Genomic DNA, 27,207 nt, shown 5'->3' with positions numbered 1-27,207 from the left:
ACAGCTCATGCTTTATCTTGAAATTATTAGTTAGCATTTCCTAAGTGCTACCAAGATGTTTGTTAGATTTTGTATTGGGTGCAAGCTATAAACAGCTAGATCCCCTATTCTACTTCCAACCCTTCATTTTTAATTAAAAGCTATTTTTCTTCTGGGAAGGGAAAGCTTAGCACTACTTCGTTATTTTAGAACTAAAAAGATATTTTCTAATGACCTGTTCACTGTCCTAGGTGACTGGACAGAACTAAAGCAATTGAAGCACCCTGAGACTCTCCTGTAATCCAGTGTCTTGGTTTAAACTCATCTGGTCACTAAGCACCACACTGTAGATCCACACAGTTAATTCTCACTCTGCTTCTCTGAATCAATTGATGATGGAAAATATGAAGACAGTAGTTGTTTGTGAATCCACTGCAGCAGTTCTTAACAGTGCAGAAATAAAGCTGCCCTGCAGTGTTCAAAGTAGCCAAACTGTAACCAGCTTTAGCATGACTGCATGTTCTCACCTGTATAACACATGCAGCAACGCTCCTATTTGTTAAGGGCTTGTAAAAATCCCCTTTGTATTAAAGAATTTTTAGTGAAGTTGGTAGGCTAAGAAATGAAAGGGTGCATCTTCCATGAAAAAAATTTGCGTGGAAATCACTGGGAAGATGAGCGTAGACAGCAACACAAAGATTTGGAAGAGGAGCTGTTTCTTGTTTTAAGCTTTCCCTCTTGTCTAGCAGCTTGGAGGGATGATTCCTCAAAAGTATATTGTAGACAATGTGGCTTTAATATCTGCACTTCATTTATGCACACACACACAAAAAATATATATACACACACATATATATATATATATGTATGTGTGTGTGTGTGTGTGTGTGTGTGTGTGTGTGTGTGTGTGTGTGTATCTCCACATGGCTATATAAAGCCAGAAGAAACTTAGAACATATATAATATTTATAGTGCGTTCCAAAGTTCTTTCTGGCTGCTTATCACTTAGCAATAAGATGAGGGTCTCACTAAAAAAAGAATGGCTATTTTTTACTGAATGGAATTGTGAGAAATAAGCAGAACTGAAAATTACTATTTTTTTAATGGTGACTAAAAATATTGGTGATGTTTTTTCTTGTACCTCTAGTAGCTGTCGTTTCCCTGATGCCTTCATTCGAATCGTGGCCATTCGCTCTGCCAAGACTGTGAGGGTGGACTGCAGTGCCATTTGATCAGCACCTTCCACATCCAGTGGTTCTGAAACAAGCTCCTGGGCCAAGGATGTCTGAAGCTCACTGATTTCTTCTTGCAACATTAAAATCTCATCCATCAAAGCCTTTTAAGAAATGAGAGCAGACAATGCATTTGCTTCACTTACCAGTGAGAAGGATGTATTTCAGGAGAGAAAGACTAAATATAAAATTCAAGACAACCATCTCAAGGAGCACCAGGAACACAGAGTAGAGCAGACTATCACTACCAGTATGGCAGAGACAGTATTCCCCAAGGACTGAGTCCTGCTTTTAGAGGCTTGAGTTAGGATCATGTATCTGGTTACTTAAATATGGATTTAGTTACATATCTTGAATTTCAAACATATCACAAGGAATTATTTTGGAAATTGGAAATTCATTCTTCCAATAAATTATCTGTAGGGCATTCTAGTAGTCACAGTGAAGATAATGAACAAGTAAGTGAGTGTGTGTTTGTGACAGAAAAATAAGGGCATGTTTCAGCTTCCAGCCTAAAACCTTCTAACTGGATAAAGAACATCAAGCAATAGATGTAAGTATTCAGAGATTTATTCCATGTACCATCCTTTTATAGGTATCTTGAAAACTGTTTCACAGAATAAGAATAAGTAGGAACTTATTTTGCACCACGGAATAAATCTCTGAATCTGGACAGACCAGATAGATTCAAGCTATCAGATAGAAGGCTTAGGTGATTACAACCCAGATCTAAATCAGATGCCTTACTTAATAAAGTATTCTCTTATTATTCAGATCATTATTTCTTAAGACTTCCCTTATGAGGGAATTTTTGTGTGGTTTTGATGTGTTTTGCTTAACAAGGTGAAAAATGTATTTTGATCAATATACAATGCATCAGTATTGGTTATGATTTTAGTAAATTTGGTAACATTATAAATATTGTATGTAAACAGTATGCATAGCTGTCATTGGACACAATCTTGGACAAAAGCTTTTGCTGAAAATTTCAACTGGATAAACTCTTATGCTCTATTCTATTTCCTTCAAAAAGTCTCCTTATTAAAAGAATCCCCATCACACCACCTTTAGAATAGCAGGAAGCTCAGAAAGACAAGACAAATAGTCACCAGAGAAGGTTCAAGTACAAATGCATATTTTTGAGGTATCCAGCCATGAAGAAGGTTACTGTCTAAAAAACAGAACAAAAGATATGCAGGCAATGTGCACTCTCCCTCTCCTCCTCACATGTAAGATTTTACCTGATGCTCAGCCATCTGGCTCTCTGGGCTTTTGGCTGGTTCCAGACTCTCATTTAGTTTCATTTCAGTGGTCTCCATTTTCGTGGATATAGACTGGAGCGTGTCCTGATACTTCTGTTGACGCTCAAGAGCTTCATAGAGTGTGCGCTGCTTTTCACTGATCTGAAGAAGAATGGAAGGTATAAATTCTGCTATTTAGTCTGCTTCCCATGTCCCTAGGCTTAAGACACTAAAGCAAAAAAAGTTGCAACAAGTTTTCAAGAGTATAAATTACAAAGCAAAACATCTATACTAAAAAATATTTATTTACTTAAAATTTCATCAGTAAAATTCTAGGTTCTGCTGCTTAAAAGAAATAGACACTAATAAAGCAGGGAAAATCTATGCACATTCTCATGCATTATTTTAGATTTCATGCACTCAAACATGGATGTGCACTATTTGCTAGACACATAGTTCCTAATACCCTGTAACAGCCACTGTGCTGAAAGGAATTAAATTTTTTAGCATGTGATCAAGACTCTGACCATTTTCATACATCACTGAATGATTATGCTGCAAAACTATACAGAAATGTGTTGATTCAGTATTTGGAGAAACTGGATTCTGGGCCTTCTTTAGCTACTCATCCAACATGATTGGATATCCCTACTAGATTATGGAATACAGTCTGTCAATAGTTAATATTTCTGAAGCCAACTATCAGCTTTAATGACTCTTATTTTTATTAATGGAGGTCCATCTTGCACAGGCTTTCAAAGAAAGAACAAAAATAACATATTCCAACTAACAATTAAAGTTACCATTTGAAAACCAAAACTGCAGGGAAGAATATATGAGCCAGCTATTTGAATTTTATTCCTTAAAAGCTAGCCAATTATTTTGAAGTCTCCAAATGCAAACTTACCACATTTTTCAGTGTTTCCCAAGAACGCTGCAAATCATCCAATTTGGCACTAGCAGATGATTCTAAGCCTGGTTCATAAAACTCCTGGATGGCTGAGGTGCTGGGTTGAATTTTAGCAGCTTCTGTCTGCAACTGTTCAGCAGATAAGGCTTGGTAATAAGCAATGTCCTACAAGCACGAAGTACATTATTGCACTTTCAAAAAGAAAGATACTGCATGCTATTCCCCCAATACTGCCCCACTGCATACAACCATTAAAATAAAGCCCACAAAGCTAAAACCACCAGGAAACCTCTTAATAACAAGGTAAATCAATATTTAATAGCAGCAGACTGAGCATGTTTTGGACCTTCATTAAGATGAGAATTTTGGATGCATTTTTTTCATGGTCATATTAGCTACGAGTTGCAGAAGGCAACTGTGGACAATCCCAGAAAGGCTGGGAAGGGAAGTGCTATAAATGGGAGTGTTGTTCCAGCACCATTACAACTACACACAGGGGAAAACCCACCACAAAAGGCAGAGGGTTGTGGCACTGTAGGTGGCAAATACCAACCTAATGAACACTATCACAGAGAGAGCAGCAGCAGAACCTAAAAGGAATATACTGAAAGACTGGTAAATGAGGCAAGAAAGAGTATGAAGCATCAGCTTATTGTAAGCTTTCAAACAAACAGGGAGCCTCAACTAACTTAGAAAAGATATGCAGAAAAGGGGCCAGAATTGCTAAGGAAATGGGAAAATGTTCAAACCACCAATGAAAATTCAGAGCAGAATTATTTCTCACCAGAAATTCTATACTTAGTGTATGGAGATTTCTTCAACTGTTAAAGATGGCAACTGAAAACATCTACAGAAAATGCAGAGTTAAGGAAACAAGTACAGTACCTATACTTAGGTCAGGAAAGCAGACTTGATGACAAGGATTATTTTAAACTGAAATAATGTATGACAGCACTACATTATTTGGGAGGTGAAAAATGCTGCCTCAAGGGAGGGTGCAAAGCAGACTCAGTGGTGCTTATTGACGGGAACAGAGGCAATGGGCACAAACTGAAGCACAGGAGATTCTCTCCGAATACCAGGAAATGCTTTTTTACTGTTAGGGTGACTGAGCACTGGGACAGGCTGCCCAAGGAAGTTCCAGGGTCTCCATCCTTAGACACAAAATCAACCTGAATATAGTCCTGGACAAGGTACTGTACATGGTCCACTTTGACAAAGGCTGTTGGGCCAGATGACCTCTGGAGGTCCCTTCAACCCCAACCATTCTGTGATTCTGTATAGATGTGTGAAAGTTAGGTACTAAACAAGACTAATTCTAGGGTACTGGAGCTCAAAGTGTAAGAAGGATCCTAATTTAACAGAATGCAAATGTGTTATCTAATACCATATGTGAACAAAACCAGACAGGCTCTGGAAGAGCACAGAGATCACTCCCATAAAACTGACCTAAAGTGTATGATTAGGTACTTCTTCAAAGACAATAAATGGGAAACTTAAAAAAATTAAATGATGAAATTGTTATAATGTCCAGGAGCTAGCATGGCATAGGTAACAGCTTAGCACAGCACTCAGGACTGCAATTTCAGAATTTTTCACTCTGACCACAAGTGATCTTTCCAAGTAATGGTGAAAAATTGCACCAGTGGAGGCAACTTCTCATTTCACCTTGTCTGCAGCTACTCTCCAGCCCTTTGCCAGTCCCATCTCAAGACCAATGCTTCTGTGACCTCTTAATATAGTTTTTAAAACTATAAAGGGCTTGTTTTCACAGAGAGAGAAAAGCAATCCCTTTCTCCATCCTTCCAACTGCTTTATGGAGTATACAACATGGCAGCTTCTCTTTGGCAGAGCTTTCACATCAGGATAGCAGGAATCCAGATGTTCATGCAAGTAAAAGATTCTGTTTCCCCTATAAAGGCCCTAAAATCCCATGGCCGTTCTTATGAATAGTAGCCAATGAACAGTAATCAAGTTTTGTTGTTAGATGCAGTGGCAAAAGGGTGTGTTTAGATTTTGTAAGATATGTAACAAGGGCTGGGGCAACCTAGATGAGTATTCCTAAGGGAAAGAGAAAGAATCCTTAAGCAGGCTGTGTACAAGGAGATAGAAAAGCATTTAACAGTGACCCAGTGGATAAGAGTAAAATCACAGGATCAGCTGGGGCCTACAGGGCATCGTGCCAACACTTCAGCTTTTCCACTTCAACTGCTCTGCACTGTGGATCAGGAAACCAAGTTTTAAAAAGCCTGTCAAATTTTAATAAATTACATCTTTGGGTAAATGCAAGGAGATTTAGCCTCAAAGGATTCTCACTGAGTACTGCAGCACAGACAAAGTGTCTGACTTTGCTAAACATCAAAATTATCTGCATTTCAGGACTGCTAACATAATATTTTATATATTATGAAATTCCTCAGTGTTTCCAACATTAACACCTTTATAGTTCCCCCCACCCTGCTGTTTTTTGGAGGAGTTTCAGAAAAGAAACATTTTTTAACTTATGGTAGGGCTAGAATTTTGTATTTTTATAAAAAAAATTTTTTTTTATATTTCTGGTCTTGTTTTAATCTATTTCAATACATATCCTCATTATTTCACTAATAAGCAGTAGACACTTGTTTTATATTTTCATTACATTTTAGAAATGTAAATAAAGTGTGAAGATGTCTGAATTCAGACTAGCTATGTTTCACCATTAAGAGATGCCAGGAAACTGATGAAACACTATAGAGAGTTATTCAGGGTGAATTAAAAAGCAGTCTTAAAACATAACCTTTCCTTCCCCAATTGCCTCTTCAGAACAGTTTTACATTTTTTTTCCAAAGACTATTATTGAACGTTATTCTTCATTTTCTACAGTTCATGCTCACATTGTTTTCTGGTAGTTAGCAGGTGATCTTCCTGTGAGAAATCAGTTCTTAACTCTGGCTACTTTTTAAACAAAATATTTCCAACTTTATTTTGCTGATTTGCTGTAAAAATACAAAATGTTTCTAACTTACATTTGACCTCCTAGTTCACTAATGTCTAGGATACTGTTTTTTACCAACCTTTTCTCCTGAGGTCTCCCTAGGCATTCATCATGACCAGCACTGGCAGTTTCATAGCTTCTTTAGTCTTAATCTCATGTGAGTGTGAACCTAAGAATTTTGCAAGTAAACCACTGCATTTTGGAACGTTCTTCCGCTGGTTGTTTAATATATGCAGTTCATTTCAACATTAACCACACTGAAGAAAACCAGCTCTAAGTTTTTAATATTGTTATAACAGCATCAACTTTATCGCTCTCAAAAATCTTCTGCTAAGTGAAAGACATAATATTTTTCAACTTTGCCCGAGTATATCACTTATCCTAAAACTTGTATTGTAGTGTCAGCTCATGGTGCAACAGCATGTTCACTGTGTTTTCCTTATTGTCTGAGTGACTGGAGCTGTTTGACTTGTTTTACATTATCAGAGAAAAGTAAAGAACTGACGTTAGCTTTGTCGATAAGGAAGCAAACTGCTTTTGGTCCTTTAACTCCTTCATTAATTAATGGTGTCATAAGACTTCTATGTTGAAATATAGAAGAAATGCCTTTCTGCTGTAAGTCAACTTCACAGGGAACTTTCTGATTATCTAAAATGATAGAAAACTAGAAAAAAACCTTTCTTATGCTTTCTACAACATTTTTAGTATGCCATTGATGATTTTGTCACTCTTACTATCTTATATTAATACTTTTCTTATGCATTGTATTTAGCAACTTCTATAGCACCATAGGCATTTCTGAGACTAGCAGAAGGAATCAATGAGCATCTTGCTCAAACTTGTCTAATTCTACTCAGCAGTGCAACACAACACATTCTAACCTTCAAATCTGCACTGGTCAATTTTGGAAGCAGTCACAAATGCAAAACCAACCAATCAACCACAAAACACAGAACATGATGAATTCAGTGAGGTGGTGATGGCTTCTAAGGCTCACTTCTAAACTTCTAAAGCATAACATTGGATGTGTGACTGTATGTGCACGATGCTCAATGTGCTGGCTTAATGTTTACATTTTAATCAATACTGATATACACCTGCTCCTACGAGAAGTACAAGAGCCCCCAGTTTTGATTTGAAATCTAATATCTGTTGCTTCACTGGTGCTTAAAATAGACTGCCATAGAAATTAAAAATACATGAAAAATACCCACATGAAAGTTAATAACCGAAATGATATTAAGTAGAAGAGACCAGGCTGTGATTTCAGTGCCAAAATGGCAACGGTACAGTAAGATAGATGGATATGGACATAATGCAATGTTTCATTATGGGGAGTACAAAAAGGCTTTTTTTCTCAGGATGCAAGATTCCATTGAGTACTACTGAGAAAATAAAAATTATGTTGCAAATAGAAAACACTGGTGACATTGCAATTGTCACTTAAAATTTATTTTTAATAATTGCTGTAACACTGGATTTATATAATTTCACTATCTGTATCCATTTTGAACCAGAACCTGAAGGTTCAGTTTGGTAAGAGGTTAAGCCTCAGTTCCTTGGAGCTATAGCTAAACATTATTTCAGAGAATTAAATAAACCACCTGTGGAATGGAACCATGTATGTCTGAGATAAAAGCTGAATGAATGCCAAGAGAGAGGTACCTGGTTAACAGAAGCATCTGTATTAGCCACAGGTGAGGGAGAGCGACAGGCAGGTGGAGAAGAAATCTCACTGTTGGTTCCCTCTTCCCCAGACTCCTCAGTGACAGGGGAGAGCAGTGTGTGACAGCGACCAGCAGTCATCTGCCACAGGAAAAGCAACCCCACAGCACAGGAAGAAAATCAGTTACCTCAGCTGAGGCTTGACTTAGACTGAGATCAAAACAACACATGGCCAGAATTACCACGACATTAATTAGTCATGCTTCATGCTCCTACATTTACCAGTTTAGAAATCTGCTGAAAAAATAGTCTCTTTTACTTGTCATACTTCAGTATGAAAATGCTCTCCTGTACCCTAATGGATTTTAAAAGACAACGTAGAGCAAGCAACTCAATAATAACAAATTCAGGTTTGCCTAAACATCATCTAATACAATCTCTGCTGCATACAGAAATACTATGGAGAGCTACAGAATACTGGACTATTTGTCTCAGTATGCAGGTCTGATTGGAACAACAAGGAACAGACTTGAAATATAAAATACACACAACCCAGTATTCAAATGTAACCCCCTTCCTTCCCCAATAGGTGTTATAGGGGGATAAATCCTGAAGTCTCACACTCAGACAAAAATCCCAGTAGCATCAGCAGAATGTTTACAATGTGACCCAGTTAGAAACAAACAAAAGCAAAGTCAAACATTGGGCCTATGGCAATACTTAGACAGCTTTCATTTCCAGTACACTCGGAATGCAGCAGCATACTGTCAATTATCACATCAACATTTTAATGTGTGAAAAGCCCATACACTGCAACATGTAATGAAATCATATTTATTCTGGTTTTATTTTATTCCTGCATCTCATCAATTTCTTAGCATTTGTTCTTGCATGCTGACAGCTACAAAATTAAAAGCACAATATTTGCATATTATTGCTCACAAATTTCACATATTCGTCTGTTAAATAACTTCAGCCATTATCAACAAGTCTTGAGAACCCATATAAAGCAAAATACAGTAAAGGGAAGCTGCAACTTGTTTGGCTTGCCACACTACAGCCATTTCAAAAGGTAGATGTGAGCTGTGGCAATTTGCTGCACAGGGGTGTTGTAATGATGCGAGAGGAAGCAGCTCAGATAATGAGTACAGTACCAAGGCATTGCTTACCATAACCACCGAGGGATGAGCGGCGTGTGCTGGGAGCAGGTCTGAATCCAGCTCCTCCATTCCCTCGGACAACCCCTCCACTTCTGTCACTGTCAGCAGCATGGTGGCATGTTTTGCTTTCATTGTCAGCATCTTGCACTTGGAATTCAAAGAGGCAATTTGCTCCTGATATCCTTTGATCTTCTGAGCCAGCTCCTGAGAAAACATTTTTTTCCCCCTAGTGCTGATGCAGCCGGGCAGGGCCACAGGACCGGCAGCATTTCAGCTTCCGCGGCGAAGCGAAGCTGTCTCCTCCCAGCGCAGCCAATACCATGGCAGCGCCGCCGCTCTGCTGACGAGCAGGATGTCGCCGGCCGACGGACTCGGCCGGGCGCGTCCGGCGGCGCTGCGACACCGCGGAGCGCAGCGGCGGCTCCGGAGCGGCGGCGGCGGCCTCCTGAGGCTCCGTGTGCGCCGCACCGCAGAGCGCAGGGAGGGACGGACGGACCGACGGACGGACGCCTCACATTCGCATCCTGCCTAAACCTGAGCCCACCTCTGAGAGCTGCACGCTGCAGCAAAGGGCAGCGTCTCTCCCTCTTCCTGCCCTATTTCCCCCCGCCCCCATCTACTTCCATTTATCTGAGGAAGACGAAGCTCCCCCGCATAGTGCGAGCCAGGGAAATGAGGTCATGTAGTGGCCGCAACTGGAAAAAATGCCCCATTCAGCTCTCACCAGAAAGAATGAATTGTCCAAACAATAACTCACAGGGTCCATCAGGCTCAAAAGTGATAGGAACAATCAGTCACATAATAAGATTAAATGCAGACTGGATTTCTTTTTGTCACTGTTTGGATAAGCTGTATTTTAATCTCGTTTTGGTTTTGTGTAAGTCTACTGAGTTAAAAGTTAAGCTGCACAGGACTAACCTTTTTTAAAAAAGAGACAGGGAAACTAGCATAAAGCAGACTATATTTTAAACTACTGGGGGTTTTATGCTTAGGAAATGGTCTATTTATGTGGCCAAACACCATCATAAGCTTAAGATTTTTAGACAAGAAAGATGGAAATGAATAGCCTTATGACTATTGATAAGTGTCTTGTCTTCTCTCCTACCATATACTGTTGCCCCATTCAGTATCCAGTTTCAAAGCTTTCAATTAATATACTTCAAATAAAAAATGGCAGAAGTGTTTCATATTTCTGCTGAAGATATTGTTCCTGTCTCCCTAGATGCTCAGTAACAAGTCAGAGTTTTGATCTAAGAAGTGAAAACATCTGTATAAGCTTGCCTGCTAAAATTGATGATTATTTTTTCAAGTATATATTTGTGCTGAGTTTTTATATATGCTTTTACTTCTTCAAATCCCACAAGTTTCAAGGAAAAATAGCAATAGGAGTTGCAGGATATAGTAGGCATAATAATATATTATTACAAAATATTTTCAAAAATAAATCAGACTACTGCTTCAGGCTGATAAATTAGAATGTATGACATTTTCAGTAAGAAAATTCTTCAAAATTACAGTGCAGAACACTCATTCGCAAGAAGTACCAAGTTAGGAATTCAAACAGCTCAAAGACAGAGGATGATACTTCACTACTTGAGTTTCAATGGCACCTTGTCACCATCTGTCATGTTAGCAACAAAAGGGCCTCTCTTTGGTGTTCCAAAGCTTTCCTTGGAGACTAAGAAAAGTCTTGATTATAAAACACCAAGCAGAATAGTCAAAAACCAAGCTGCAATCAAATCAAGCCACAAATTTAATGGCTAGCAGCTTGAATAGTTATCTGCTCTTTGGCAAATTCCAGTCAATCACAAATGCTTAATGAATGACATATCTGAGCCTCAGTAGAAAATTATTGTCATTCAGGATCCTCTATTCCCTCACATTACCAAGTGCAATGACATTTGTGGCATTAATGTCCAATGCACTGAGTATCTAAAATGCCTCTGTCAACTGAAAACAAGGAAGAGTAAGCAAAAATATGATTGCAAAAGAAAATTAAAAATAATAAAGCATCTTATAAAAGCAATGTCACATAAGGTATTGTATTTTCCATTAAAATAATTCTCAAGTATGGAGATACTTGCCCATATTCTTCTCTGAAATTCTAAAGAAAACACAGGTCAGTAGACATGGTATCTACTTACATACATGCATACTAATACAAACTTCCCAAAAATCAAGATGTAGTTTCCTTCTACTTTCTTCCTTCCTCTTATTTTAATTCTAAATATAGCTAATACAAACGTCCCCTTATGTTCTTTTACATACAGCCTTTAACAGGGGACGTGGTAACTGATATTTTTTTAAATTAATAACACACCTAACAAACATCTCAACAGACTTGACTTTTGAAGAAGTCTAATAAGATATGGTTCACAACATTCACTTCATGTTAAGCTTTTCCACAGGTATTTAGCAAAGAAAACATGAGCTGAAAATATGCAAAAAATATGCTTATCCCAAAAATTCCCTTACCCCTAAATGTGTAAAGCTTGCACATATGAAGTTTGTCTGTTCTGGCTGATCCCAAAATGTGCATTATCATAAAGCTGCTGTCTTCCTGCAGATGTTCAGGACCACTCCTAGCTACTAAACTTGCTCAAATGTACATGAAACTTCAAGCTGCCCCTTTTTAAATTCCTTCCTGCCTGCAGCATTATTCCTTCCTCCAGCAATATTACCCTGAATCACTGGTCACTCTCCTGCATTTGCTCTTCCAGAATATTTGACTAGATAATAATAGCATTATCCATTCAATACTAATAAAACCTAACGTGCTTGTGTATACAAACTGCTCTTGAATTTATACTAAATAACACTTCTAACAACTATATAGAAAATGAGCAACATATGTAACATTAGGCTATAATACACACCAGGAGGGATGGCTTTAATTCAAAGATAAAGAAATGGTGCCATCTGGTGCCAGAAGTGACACACAGAGATCAGTGGTGCATTTTCTATCCCGGGAATTTCACACCATTCAGGTGGAGGTGAAAGGGGCTCAGGAGGAGCTCTCAAGCCAACACAGCAAGAAGGCTGCACAGAGACTATTGTGATTTATTCAAGGGCTGTCAAGCCATGAGTTTGTGGGCAGGACCTTCAATTCCAGAGCACAAAAATCTTCCCTGCAAAGATTTTAAAGAAACCTTTGGGGTGAATGGTGCAGTTTTCCTCCAAATCTATTGTGGGTTTCCTTTGATTCAAGTCTCTTGGTATTCTTAAAAGAATGTGACTGGGATGAAAATGAGCAAGTACTTTAGGATATACATGCATATATGTACAAGTACTTTAGGATATACATACATACATATGGATCACCAAACTAGTTGTGATTAACTGACCAACTGCTGAACTTTGACTTCTGAGAAACTCCTCAGTCAAGTTTTAATGTCAACTACCCCTTAATTATGCAATACTTTTGTTTATCATAATGTTGTCCGAGGTCAGGATATATCTAACTGAATAAACAAATGAATTGTCCACGTTGTACAATAGCAGGAGCTCCTTCTCTGGGATTAAGTCTATCTGCTCAAATAGCCTTTAGAAAATCTGCAAAGCAACTCAGCTGTCTTACGACTGTTGCCCATGAAAAGTTGTCTGTGTCAGTGAGCTGCCATTGAGCCCAATGTTTTGATGAATTTTGGGTGCCATACCTCATTACGTGAAATCTGGACCTGGAGTTCCTGGATGTTGCTGGTTGCTATTGGCTTGTCTTGGATCTCACGATGGGCGCTCTCGATCATCTGCTGCAAATGTTTCATTTCTTGCTCATATTGCTCATACTGAACCACTGCTTCCTAGAGAAGGGAAAAGAAGATTGAGTGTCTACATGAAAATTAATTTTCACCTTAGTCTAAGCATGACAGACCTCCCTCATGAAGTATCTGGCACTCACTTCTTGATAAGCAAAGCAGGAGTATAGTCAGGAAAATATCTATTCACAAATATTGTGAATTGCAATTATTTGAATGGTTTCATTTATTTAAATATTTCCCAAGCCCACAGTCCACATAACATGCTATTTTAGATTTGTGATGTAGCTGCTGTAACTTCTGATTCCAACAAGTACCTGAACGAAACACAGCCACAAGAAGACAGCCTTGCTTAGTCTCATGGTTTTGTTATAAAGCATTTTCATCTGCTTTTACACTTCAGGTGTTAATTTGTGTTCAGGTGTTAATAAGAAAACACTTGAGGTGTTAATAAGAAAAGCTCAGATATTACAGAAAATACAACTGGGAAAGGATTATGAAGATTGACTCAGATAATTAACCTACAAATGTAGTATCAGTTCTTTCTATCATAGATGCATAAGCAGTTTGTCTAATCCATTTTTTAAATTTTCAGTGAGACATTGTAGCCCTTCTTGTATTTAAGCATCATTAATTATCCTAAATCATCAAGTCTCTTCAGTTATCTAACTTGAAACTTTGTAGGGGCACCCTAGCCTATGGAGTATGCTATGTATATTCCTATCATTAAATAGCAGAGGAAAAAAGATTATTCTCTTATTTAGAAATATCTTTTACATATTTAATTATAAATCCAAACAATTAAACAAAATCTAATTTGCTCATACTTAGCAAAACTTGAAAATACAAATTTAATAGACATTGAATGACTCCAAAATCAGAAAAAATATATAAACTGTAAAAAAATAGAATAAAAATAATTAATTTTATACCATAGTTTAAATTCAATAGTTTTTATGCAATCTGCAGAAGCAGCTGATGTTATACCGTCATATAAATTTTATTAATTTATTATATATCTTATAAAACTAACCTGCATACAATTGTATATTAGCTGTTTGTCTAGTTAATCCTAACAGCATTACAAAAATAATAGCAATATCAGGAAGAGAACTGAGGTGAGAGTCTGATGAGTAAATCAACAATTAACATGGTCATGAATATTAAAGTCAGGAATAACTGAGACTTGTGGGGAAATTCCTTATGGTGCTACAGAACAGAGGGCACAGAGATACGAAATTCTGTTTTCACCACAATTTGTATGCTGCTGCTCAAGTTCCTCTGAGTGGTTGGTGGCATGGGGCTGTGTCACTACAGGACACGAAAGAACACAAGCACACACTGCTGTTCTCAAGGTGAAGAGAAAAAGAGAAGTTTATTTTCCGACTCCAACATTTCTAGTTTTCTGAAAGTGACAATGGATTGGAGGGTGACAGTGCCACCTCTCCAATGACACTGGACAAACTGACAGTCTATCAAACTTCTCCTCCTCTATAAAAGAATGCAAACCAATGAGTTATTTACAGAAAGTGTGTGAGAAAGTTCTCTACAAGAACGTCAGCATCAGAAGGCTTAGAAAATCTTAAAAAATCAGGGCGGCAGGGCTGCACTTGCCTGCATGATGTTGCACTGCTGGATGGCCGTGTGCTGCAGGCGGCTGGCCTCCTCCTGCAGCCGCAGGGCACTGTGGCACAGGGGCAGGCTGGCGACCACCTCCTCTGGGATCCTCAGGGCACTCTGGCACTCCTGGACTGCCTGAACTTTTGGCTTCAGGGACTCCATCTCAGACAGCAGATGCTAGAAACAAAGTCAGTGCCACAATAAAGCGATTTTTTCAGAACTTCCAGAGCATTCCATGCAGCCAAGGAAAAATGATGGTACTTTCAAGAAACAAAAGAAAAAAATTATTATCTATTTTCTAAATTGCATGTAATTAGAAACACTTTCTCTGGAGTTGCTCATTGTCAAATGAGAATAATTATTATTTAAGCAAAAAGGCCACTAGATATAAAAATAATAAATTAAAAAGCATAGTAGTACCTATTTCTAAGTGTCCAAGTAAAAAAATATTTCTATTAACAGATTTGAGAAAATAGATTTACCAACTCCACAAATCAAAGCAGCACAAGAGTAGCTTATATATACATGTATCTCAGTGTCAAAATCTGAGTGGTACTCCTTGCTGTGACATAGAAGCACATTTTCAAAACTGCACATGAATCCCATTGTATCCACAACTTTCCTTCAAAATTACAAGCTATAGCTGAAAATGTTGCTTAAAATTCAAAAGGCAATCAAACAGAAAGGAACAGAGCTACCCAGAAACCTTTTTCTTTGAATATTCACAAGCTGTATGCCTTTGTGAATAGTGCCTATTCCATAGAAGATGTCCATACAAGCTGTTTGTTCATATGCATGAGAAGGGTCTAAGTGCAATGGTTGGAAAATAGATTTGATCACTGTTATTTTTATTTACACTGAGGAGTTTAATGTATGTACAGATATGAAAAAGAAAGCCAACCAAAAAAATGAAAAGGCAAAGTTGATAAAAAGGCCTTAGGACATTAGAAAAAGATTTTAGATTAAATAGATATACATCAGCTGGACAATGAGGCAAACAGGGATAGAGAATTTGATTATCTCCCTTCCCCTATATCACATCAGAATGATAGCTAAGTGGGTCTGAAGTGCATACTGATGACAGGATTGTGGTTTGGTTTTTACTTTTGCAGTTTCATGACATATGGTGGATAATCTAACCAGAATTTCGGTATAATGACCTATTCCTCAGGCAGCATAGGTGGGCCTCTCTTCTGTCAGACCCCACAATGTTGGCAAAGGGTGTCTATTGATCAGTCAGCACCCAGAGGCACCCTGGGGGGCTATGTGCCAGCCAGGCCCTTTCCAATGCCCCCTCTCTGGTCTGGTGAAACAGGTGGCCAGGGCCTACAGCCCCTTTCTCTACAAAAGGAAGTTGTATTGTGAGACCTGCTAGTGCCAGGACAAAGAACATGCATAAAACCCAGTGTAACCTCCATGTTCCTTTCTTCTTATGGTGGGTGATGTGTTTCACTTACACATTTCAAGGCCACTTTCTGAAATCTGTTTGCAAGTCCCCAGAATAAAGACTGCATATTTTAATGAAAAGGAAAAGCTGTGCAAATTTACCTTTCTTCCATATGTTTTTCTGCAGATTTTAATCCTGCAGTGAACCTGCTGACATCCAGTTTTCACTGGCAGACTGAGACAGTTAAATCTCCATATTAGTTTGTAGAAACTCACCTTGAGAAACTCAGAGAGCTATAATTTGCCTTATTTCTCCTGTTAGGAGACTGAGACTGAAACTAACAAACTGGCAAATCTCCATAGCAAATCGAATGCAATAGAGAAAGCCACAATATCTTATGGAGGTTAATTCAACTAAGCATACAAAAATGTAACTGGGCTAAAGGAAACCTGAATTGTCTCCTAGTGCTCCAGATTACTATTGGAGAAGCTGGCAACAAACTAAATCATTGCATCTCTATCTGTAAAATAATGATAACAATCTCGATTTCCTTTTGAAATACTTTAAGAAACTCTTGACCAGAAGCACTAGATAAGAACTGGGCTTTAAAACAAATATGGATTAAATGGATTGGATGCACACTCCTCAGAACTGCATCAATCTAAGAAGGGGCTCATAAAGAATTATACTTCAGCCATTCCCTCTGAGGGAATGATTCTTCTCGTTTCATCCCTTATTTCCTTGGCAGTAATTTGGGGCTACACTCTGAAACAGTGACACAGCTAAGAAACACAAAAATCAGTCTCATCAATACTCAATATCCTTTATGTAAGATCACATTACTCAAATGTTAACTTTGAGGTCCTGGTCTTTTACCTGTCTGTGAGAAAGTTGCTCTTTCAAGCTCAAATGCCCAAGCTCTGGAGACGTCAGCGTGGCTTGGGCTTGCTCCAAAGCAGCCTGTAGGGCTCTCAGCTCAATTTCAAATTTCTTCATATCCTGTAACACATTTGATTCAGGGGTGAGTAAGAGGAAAAATAGAAATCACTAAAAATATATCTGTCTGATTTTAGATATAAATATATCTATCTGATTTTGCTGGTACATCCCCCCTACATACAGTGCAAAAAAAATTCATAGTTTTGACAGTTACTTTAAAATGTTTAAAATATTAGATAAAAATACCAGTCATAGGACAGTCAAGAAAAAGGGATTGCAAAGGCAGAGTTATTTTTTAAGCACTGCAATCTCAAATACAGCATATACTTTATAAAACTGAAAAAGCATGTTAATTCTTTTCATTGCACTCCTTTGTAGGCCTTACACTATGGAATTCTGATTCGGTCCAGTACTGATCTAAATTAATAAATAACAGCATTTAGATACCATTTCAGAGAAGAATAAAGGAAATAGCAGAACCTAAGTGTCAACAAATACACTTCTCAAGTATCTAAGCATAGGTGCTCAGTGCTATTTGAGACACACCATAACCCCAAATATATTCATTTAGGAAGGCTACTTCAAACAGGACCTTTGGAAATCTTGTGCCCATCTGAGTCAGCACCTGAAGGCAGCATCTTGAACAGCAAAAGATACCTGACTTCAGGCAACAAAGTCATGCCTTCTACAGACCACAGATTATCTTCACTGCTAGTAATCTCAGTAGTATAATGCATACATCACCCTAGATGCCAGCTAGCATTAGAAAAACTGCTTTCATTTACCTTGGCAGCATCTTGGAGGTTTGGTAGCTGCACTTTGATAACTTGCTGCAGTTCCTCCGTCCGCCGCCCCAGTTCCAGCACTTGCTGTGACATCCCTTCAGTACAGTAGACACTTGCCAGGTAATCAATCCTCTCACTCATGGCCTCAAGATCACCATGAATCTCTCCAGACTCATCAAGAATGCTCTAGATGGAGATAAAGACAAACTGGACATCAGGTTTGAGACTCAATGACACATATCTTTTAAGGATATTGTTCTGCAAACTCTTCAATCTGTACACATTCATGAGCCTATGATTAAGTTCCACTGATTTCCTGCTTAGGCAATATGCTTAGTTTTGAAGTTCTTCAGTTCTGAAGTGCTTCAGCTTATACAGTCTGGGAAATAAAGGATTAAGTAATGAAGCTTCAGCAGCTGTACTTAATTTTAATTTTAATTTTAATGTTTTGCTACACACAGTTGTGTGTAAAAATATAATATACGCAATCTGTGGAGAAGATTTGTCCTGGAAGCCTCATATACCTAACAGAAAGTAGCAGAAAGCACTTGGGTGCACTGTTCTAGCAGGGTAGGAGTTGTTAATGCTGCCTAAAAAAATCACTGCCAAGGCATTGTGTGGGATGGCATTGGTTAAGCCTGTTTCATCAGATTTTGAAGCAGGGAAAAAGCCGTAGCAGAAGTTCTGTCTCCAGCTTTACTCAGGATAAATTGCCTGGAAACTCCTATTCAGAATACAAAGAGTGACATAGTACCCTGCACTTATGTACAAGAATGCAGCTGATGATTAAGTAACATATATATAACATTGGTATTAGTGATACATTATTATGATGCCTTGATTTCTTTCACATGGTCATGTAACACCAGGCAAGCTTGAACCTCATCAAAACATTTCACTGATCTCACACACACATTCCACACACAGACACACACAGAACAAATTGCATAATTACAGGGACAGCAAATTACTCTGATGTGAAATGTTCAGGAAGAGATTGGGAAAAACTCTTCCATTAGGTATCAGCTTGAGAATATTTGGTATGAAACTCATTAGAAGAGAACAAAGGCTATTCCAGTTTAGCATAATGGAGAAAGAAAAGAAGCCCAAACTAAAAATTGTCTTTGATTAACTAAAGCTCTACAGTATGAGCTGCAATAAGGTGCTTGGTGTGATAGAATCACACTATTTCCAAAAACAGACAAACTATTCAGCCAAAAGCCTCTATGAAACCAAACTACTTGAATAACATGAAGATCAACTTTGAATCGCATGCTTTTGTTCTACAACATATCTTTATTTCAGTTGTCAAAACAATTGTCCAAAATCAATTAATCATTTTTAAGGCTTGGGAGAAGAGTCAAAGAAATCTAGCACTTTAGGAGGAAGTAGAACTCCACTGCTTTGAAAATAACTTCATATATACAGTGCCTTTTAAATGGCATAGCTCACATAATCACCTGGTAGGCTTTAAACTGATCACGAAGCTGAGAGGAAGAATTCCATGTTATACTACCATGCACTAGGATATTTGCTTTCTCAATCCATTTCAATATGAACTCCAGCATCTCATTGTATTCTTCCAAGTGTGAAGCAGCCTGGATGAAAGAAAAATTTGCTTTAGCCTATGATGTAATTTTGTACAATTCTTGGAGGATGAAAAAACTAATTTTTATTCCTTCATTGTTTTAACCTGGGGATCATTTTAACAACTTTTCCTTCCTGTATTATATAAGTTAATTTCTTATGTATTTATGGAGTTAAAATATCTATGTTTCCAGTAGTAAGATTATCTGTTTAAGGGAAAAAAGGCACTACAAGAATGTAGGTCATACTGTGAGAGTCCATTGATGCTCAAATATATCCCTAGAGGGTACACTCCCTGTGCATATTTCAGCCTCACATATAAGTTCCAAAATACCTCCTCTTTCAGTTTGTGGCTCAATTTCTTATTTTGATATGTCTCTTTCCATTACATCCTCCAAATCACCTTTTATTTTTTTAAAGTCTGCTTTGTCCACTCAGTCTGCCATATTTCCAAAACATGAATTGCTGCACAATTTCAAAATACAGGACAAAAGTTCTGCTTTCTGCTTAATACAATTTCTATTTAGCAAAGTAGTCATAACCTCCAATTTTATTTTCAGCAGGAATAATTTTATTAGTGCTCATGAATTTCCTCCTTATACAGGATGGATCAAATCCTAGGTGGCTGAACTGTATTTGCAAGCAGTTTCCAATACCTATATTTTTTTCTACGCGGATTTTTTGATGCTGAACAAAATATCCTAATGCTAAATCTCTTTACCAAGTACCTTTGTCTGAGTTCTTACTTTGATAATTATTTTCTATCTCTTCTTAAAAACAATTATTCAGAGAAAAGAATATTTTGATTTTTTTCTTACAGAAAAATGCATGCAGAAAGGAGAACTCATAATTTATCAGGGCTTTGATGGCAGAACCATAGAAAATCCATTTATTTGATTTTAGCTAGAGGTTTTTGGGGATAAGAACAATTAAGAAAAAAAAAGAGAAATAACTTCAGAGACTTTGAACCACAGGGGATCCATCTTTATGAACACCAAAATATTGCATAAATATTATGCATTATGGGGGTCATTGTATATAGGCTTTTATATTGAATGTACAAGTTATATTCACCCTCTATGCATTGGGACTAGAGCAAAATAATTTTTTTTTTAAATTTTGCTTTTAATGCTGCAAGTATAGGTAACAGTGACAAAACAGAGACCCTGACAAGCACAATGAGGCACAATTTCCAACATGCTACTGTTTGTGAGATCTACAATTTTTTTAGGGCACCAAAGGAACCAAACAGCAGGTGATTCATGCAAGAGGGTATTAAAGCAGCATCTGAATTATTTCACCCTCTGATTTGACCTGTGCCTCTTCGCAATGTGATGCAAGCCCTGACTAATAATAGGCAGATGTGCCAAGGAATGCCCTGCCTGGCATAACTCCAGGAAAATAAATGAGATGTTTGCATGCTTCCTCTGTTTCTGAGAGGAAACAGCAGAAAGGATTTAAGATCATACCTGACTGAGCTTGGCTGCTCTGTACTCAGCCTGCCGTATGGTCTGCTGGTGCAGTGCAGTGAGTTTCCCTATCCTGTTAGCCAGCTGCTTAGCCAGGGGAACGTTCTGCTCTGCAAAGTCCTGGACTGATGCATCTAACTCCAGTAGCTTTATATTGCAGCTGTCCAACTCGTCACCAAGGATCTAGGCAGAAAAACAATAAAATCAGTGAGCCAGGAAGTGTTAGCTTTTTGGTTGATTATTTCTAGTCCAACTTGCAACTTTTATAGCCTGTCCAAAGTCTCCATAGTTTTTTCCACTTTTAAGCAGGAAAGCAGAACAGCAGGATATTTGGTCATCTCTTAAGTATGTGCCATTACTCTTTCTCCTCTGACTTCCTGGATGGAATGGATAACCGTTTTCCCTCCTGTAGCCAAAGACTGAGTCACTTCAGTGTGACATTAAACTGTTCTCAGGCATCTTTCTGGGTTTGTTTCTGAAACGAATTGTGAGCACAGACTGCCATAACAAGGAGTTTTGTTTATTTGAAAAGGAGTATGTTTTATTCCTGTCTTAAAATATAAGTTTATAAACTCATAAAAATGTAGTTACTCATTAATGGATTATGAAAACTTTGATTTTAATTTGAAACTTGCATTTGCATAGCATTATCTTGATGCAGAAGCAGTCTGATTGTGGTAGAGTGTTTCAATAGAAACACAGTTTAAAATTAATCTTTCCTACCATAGTCACAAATATTTTGAAAAGGAAGCCTAAAAAGTTTTTCAAGTTTCCCATAGATTTAAAACATTCTCTTGGGCTACAGTTTCTTGAGAAGAGGCTACTGGTTATTTTTGTATTTATTTTTTATATCCAAGGTGTTAAAAACTCATTGTTTTTGAAACATAAAAGAAAAAGAAGTCACAGAATCATAGAACAGGTTAGGTTGGAAGGGAACCACAGTGGGTCATCTGGTCCAACCTCCCTGCTCAAGCAGGGCTGTCCCACAGCACATGGCAAAGGATTGTGTCCAGAAGGCTCTTGAGTATCTCCAGTAAAGGGAGACTCCACACTGTCTCTGGGCAACCTGCTGCAGTGCAGAGACACTACACAATAAAGAAGTTCTTCCTCATGCTCAGGTGGAACTTCCTGTGCATCAGTTTCTGTCCGTTGCCTCTTGTCCCACTGCTTGGACAAACAGCCTGGCCTCTCTCCAATTATTTCTACAAATTTAAACTACAGTCATTCACAACACTGCTACAGGTGCTTCAAGAAGTGACTTCAAGTTCTTTAGGTTAGGGCTGACCTGGCAGACACACCTCAGAGTGCAAGTTATGATAAATCAGTAATATTCCACAAATGAGACATAACTGTCTACAGGTAGACACAAAGACAGATGTTAAATTGCTTATCTAAATACAAAGACACACACACATTACAGCAAGCATAAATAAATGTATTTACTGCAGATATTATGCAGAATTTATATGCTGTTTGTCAAGGAAGGATTCATTTGACTTGAGTCATATGGATTTAAAACAGATTTTTATTTTTTCACAATCTGTTTCAATGCTAATATAAAAATATTTACTGCTATAACCAAAGCCAACCCAATCTCAAGACTATCAGCTAAATGCATAAAAGTAGTTGGAACATTACTACATCTCCAGTGACTGAGAGTTTTAATTTATGCGACAAAAAGACAGCAGATTTCACTGGTTTTCTGCTTTCTTACTGAAATCAAGGAGATATATCAGGGATATAATTTAGTGACACTTCCTGCAAGGGAAACAGTATTTTGGAACACCTTGAGCATCTCATGAAAATAAACAGGTAATTTATGACATGCCATTCATGCTAAATCTTCTCCTACTTTGTATGCTTTGCTTAATTTCAGACAGAAATTTGGTCAAGTTTATCTTTGCCTAGTTAAAATAACAAACCAACAAAAAACCCTCCAAACCCAACCAACCCCTTTTCCATCTCTCTTCTCCCAAAAATCCCTTATTCTCATATGATAATCCTAATTTGGCCATTACACTTCAGTACAGATGATTTTTTCTGAGTGTGGCACACACCTAAGACTAAGAAAACCTTCAAGAAGAACCACAAACCCTTTGCACTACTCTTAACTGCATGAGTGGTACTTTACCTCCTTGTTCAGCCAAATTATGTGAGATGGGCTACAAGTAAAATTCTACTGAATTCTACTATTTATCATAAATAATAAATGATCTTTTCAGTACAGACAAGAACTAGGAGCAGTTTAAAGGTTCCTCAGGCTTTTCCAGATTGGAGTCATACTCATTACTGAAAAGGAACTGTGAAATTTTGTCCATCTGACTTTAACACTCAGCTCCTTCCTTCAAATTCTGTTACCTGAGTAGGCCAGTTTGCAAAGAACACAGTCTTAAAAATCTCATCAGTCAACCCTCATTTCTGCATAATTCTTCTGTTGCACTACATTAACAAACTGTGTCCTGCAAATCTTCACAAACCACTTTGGTATGAAGTGAGTTTCCCAATTCAGAAAAATTTATGGCATACCCACATAAGGAAAGCCTTGTCTTACCTTTTGTTCAAGTTTAGCTTGTGCTATATCGTTTGTTTTCTTTTTCAGCTTGGAAAGAATGGTATTTAGTTCATTTGCTATCCCCTGGATTTTCTGATCAAACTCTTGATTCAATGTTTTGATTTGCTGAGTTTCTCTTTCTTTGGTTTGAATCTGCCAATGGTAAGAATTAAATTCAATAATCAGAAATCACTCCTCCTTAAAAGAAAATAATTTTCATTTAACTTTAATTCAAAGGATGAAAGTAATAAAACTATTCTGTGTTGCACGGGTTGGCCACAGCAGGATACCAAGTTATAAAGCCCGAAGAAAGGCTATGGATCTGTGTGGCACTTATCTACTGTACTTTACCTGATCCTGCACAGTAACGAGGGCCAGTCCAACTTCTGCTAAATGAAGAGAGAGTTCAGAAGGCAAAATGGTATAAAGCCCCAAGTATTTATTCTGTTGTTGTTCAGCTAGTTTTTCAACAGCCTGGCGATGAGTAGTAACTTCACCAAAGAGAGACTAATGACAGAAAAAGAGTATTGTTAAGAACAATGAGAATACATCATAAACATATTTAAAATAAAATATCACAGTCCATCATCTACTTCATGCTTTATGAATTTGTCTAGTGGGTTACTAAAATGCTTGTTTTACTAAACAATTACTAAATGAATGCCGGCTTACTTAGTAAACGATTACTAAATGAATATTGGATTACTAAATGAATATTGTCTAATTTGAATTTGTAGTGGTTTTGAAACTATTAATATTCACTAGCAGATTAAAATGAAGATAAATATTGTGATTTAGAAGTTGACAAATGTGGCCTACCTGCAGCTCCTGGAGTTGAATGTCCACTTCTGCATCAGGGCTTAATAAATATTCTTTTGTTTCCTGGATCCAGGACTTCACAATATTAATCTCTGCTTCAACCTCCTCACGCTCCTTCAGCTCCTGTTTCACCACCTTCATGCCTTTTTTAACTTTCTGTTGCATACTTCAGAAAGAAATAAACAATAACTATTTGTGAAGAATTAAGCAATGTCTAAAAACACTGCTTGGTCAAAAAATGCTGAACAATAAAGATAATGATTAAGAGCACTACATCCAGAGAAATAAATTTAAATAAATTAAATTCTTCATGTCCATTCTTTGGTTTTACCTGTTTGGACATCAGGCATGCAATTCTTTTGAAAAAATGCTAATGTATACAATAAAGATCCTTACATCTGAGCTTATCACTGCAGACTGCCCTGATTGTCAGTAGAGGAAACAGGCAATTGCAGGGCATGAACTAGGATTATTCATTGTCATTCCAGAAGAAACTTCTAAAATAGGTCAGAAAAATTGTATCTTACACTTGTTTACTTCTCTACACTAATTTGAGAGCGAGACAACCTGCTCTGATACTGATATCTAGAATGTAAAATGACATGAGATAAATTCCACTCTTACTGATTGGATTTGCATTGGCAGAATACTTAGCATAAATCATGGATCAATTATCTGAACATGGCCTATTTCCACACTTTCACTAAGACACAATTTCTGCACTTTCCTCAAGAACTTGGATGTCTTGTAAAAAATTTACACCTCTATGAAAGTTCTATTGGACTACTTGTAGCTCTTATCCATGTGACATGGGTATTGCCGTATTTCATTTATGTTTGCATAACCTTGCACAGATAAATCATGCCTTATTTACATGAGCAGGAGGTCATCACAGACCCTCTATCTTAGAAACCAATTTTAAGTAAGTGAAAAATGGAATTGTAAAATTTTCTCCAGGGATTGCTATTCTACTATAATTATTTATAAACACACACAATAAACTTTGCACAGGCCTGGTGCAGGGTTTTACAATTTTGTCATCTCTCCTTTCTCTTTGTCTTCCAGCCATGGAGATCCACTTAATGGTACCTTAGTGTAGTTATGAGGCAGAGATGTGTCTTAAAACTTAACATAAAACTTCCTGTTTTCTACAAGATAGGGAGATGTTTTCGATTTAGATAAACATTTGCATGGCCTCAAGGTGAAAAATTATGTTTCATTTGCATATGCTCTACATTCCCCTATAAATGTCATACAGGACCTACTTTTGGTAACTAAGTACTTCAAACAAGGGAAACAAAGTGATAAACTAATCAAAAGAGGATACAAAAAGATAAATGATCACTGTTAATGTGAGAAGCAAGTGTTTAAAATCAGTTATATCTTTAATGCAGTTTATGCAGCTTTTATGTAAGTTATTATTATGCAAGGCAAGAAATACGTATTCTAAAAGGCATACTCTTTCTGAAGGAAATAAAAAATAAGGGCAAAAAAAGTATTTCAAAACTAATTAAAAGTAATTTTAAATAAAAACTGATGCTTATTTAAAAATAATAGCTAATATTTACTTAGGCATATTCATTGTTAATGATATAAAAATGATACATAAGCTCTTAATAATGATTTGCAAGGTACCATTTTTCTGGTGTAGCTTTTAAAATATTTCCTTACTTGTGGCATCGATCTTGCATTGCTTTGATTTCTTGCATGACTGGTAGCTCCTTCTGAGATGAAGGCTTTCCTTCCACATCCTGAAGCATGCTGACAGCATGCTGTTTGAGCAGGCCCAAAGACGACAGCTGGTGGTCCACCTCCAGCAGGAAACTGCTGTGGTAGTCCAGGAGTTCCAGGAGCTCTGTCTTGGATGCCTTTTCCACTGAGCTTTCTGGTAAGCGACCTTGCAGCTGATCTATAGCTATGGTGGCTTTCTGAATCTATGGAAAGAGATGCAGTCTTGTCAATAGTAAGATTACAAAAGAACCTAGTACAACTGACACTGGAAGGTGCTAGAGCCAGTGCTGTACATTTAGATTCTACAAAACTGTTGTGCTTTAGGGCTTGTGCTCTACTGTGCCTGATCCCTTGCTCTTCACAGGGAATCAGGACTTGCAAAAGGATTTTTCTTAGTCCAGTTATGGGTGTCTTCTTATAATCTTTAGCATTTATTATATTTATTTCCATAGGAACTAGAGCTCTACCCTGGGGTACACCTATATTTAGCACAAGTCATGCATTTAACAAGAGATTATCCCCATTCCTAGAGAACCTGATATCTGGACATGAATAATGGACAATGACAGATAAGAAGAGTAAGGTAGGATATAAAGGGAAAAAAGAGACATATGATCAAGGAGCAGTGACAGGCACTATCCTCACTGCTTACGCTTAAAAGGAGCAACTTCATATTCTTCAGGATTAAAAAAAAAAGGAAGAAAAAAGAAAGAGAGAAGAAAGAGAGAAAAAAGAGAAAAGAAAGAGGAGAGAAGAAGGAGAAAAAAAAAAAAAGAGGTTAACATAATCTAGAACAGAACATCTGAGGAAAGGAAACAGAGAAGAAGAATCTAATGAACCACTAGAAACTGAAACAACTCTGTATGTACTATATACATGTATGCATTGAGAAGAACAGTCCAAACTTTGGAGGCAACAATTCCAAACCTGGATCTTTCACAGCTGTGTTTTCTGAACAGAGGAAAAAACCAGTTATTCCTGCTATCAGTTTTCTCTGTTGCAAGATGATTAATCAGGCAGCATAAAGAGTGAAAACCTATGTATAAGGGAGGATTTACCAAGACTAGAATTTACCTTATCATTAAAACCCTTCCATTCCTGCACTGCATCTTCCAAAATTTTCTCTTGTTCCTGGGCTACATTCCTGAGCCGTGTCCAGCGCTGCCAAACTGTTGTCATGGATCTACTTATAGATGCCTTACTGGCATCATTACTGATTTTTTCCAGCTGTGAAGCCTTTTCTTCTAGGGCTGTGATCTTCTCATGGAAAGAATTCACTATGGACACGAGAGTCTGAAAAAGCAGAAATAAGCACTGTTTTCCTTTTCCACAAACCAATTCATTAGCATTCAACATGCAGGTAAGGTGAACCACCTCCATCCACTGCAGATGAAGATGAGGTA

The 27,207-nt window shown here is 37.5% G+C and overlaps 1 protein-coding gene across 1 annotated transcript in view; it reads right to left on the bottom strand.

The window, feature by feature from the left end:
• Positions 1-27,207, bottom strand: part of SYNE1 (spectrin repeat containing nuclear envelope protein 1) — a 290,126-nt gene that overhangs the window by 86,441 nt on the left and 176,478 nt on the right. Inside the window, exons 79-94 of the mRNA XM_059841964.1 lie at positions 26,879-27,097; positions 25,745-26,007; positions 24,074-24,239; positions 23,606-23,761; positions 23,255-23,407; positions 20,704-20,886; positions 19,108-19,245; positions 17,648-17,833; positions 16,800-16,922; positions 14,527-14,713; positions 12,818-12,957; positions 9,171-9,365; positions 8,002-8,142; positions 3,360-3,527; positions 2,453-2,614; positions 1,121-1,315 (exon numbers count right to left, since the gene is read on the bottom strand). Of these exons, the coding sequence (XP_059697947.1) occupies positions 1,121-1,315; positions 2,453-2,614; positions 3,360-3,527; positions 8,002-8,142; positions 9,171-9,365; positions 12,818-12,957; positions 14,527-14,713; positions 16,800-16,922; positions 17,648-17,833; positions 19,108-19,245; positions 20,704-20,886; positions 23,255-23,407; positions 23,606-23,761; positions 24,074-24,239; positions 25,745-26,007; positions 26,879-27,097 (2,775 nt within the window). The remainder of the gene's footprint in view (positions 1-1,120; positions 1,316-2,452; positions 2,615-3,359; positions 3,528-8,001; positions 8,143-9,170; positions 9,366-12,817; positions 12,958-14,526; positions 14,714-16,799; positions 16,923-17,647; positions 17,834-19,107; positions 19,246-20,703; positions 20,887-23,254; positions 23,408-23,605; positions 23,762-24,073; positions 24,240-25,744; positions 26,008-26,878; positions 27,098-27,207) is intronic.

Source organism: Haemorhous mexicanus, chromosome 3, assembly GCF_027477595.1.
Source record: "Haemorhous mexicanus isolate bHaeMex1 chromosome 3, bHaeMex1.pri, whole genome shotgun sequence".
Classification (NCBI taxonomy): domain Eukaryota; kingdom Metazoa; phylum Chordata; class Aves; order Passeriformes; family Fringillidae; genus Haemorhous; species Haemorhous mexicanus.
This window is presented reverse-complemented; position numbering and strand designations above follow the sequence as displayed.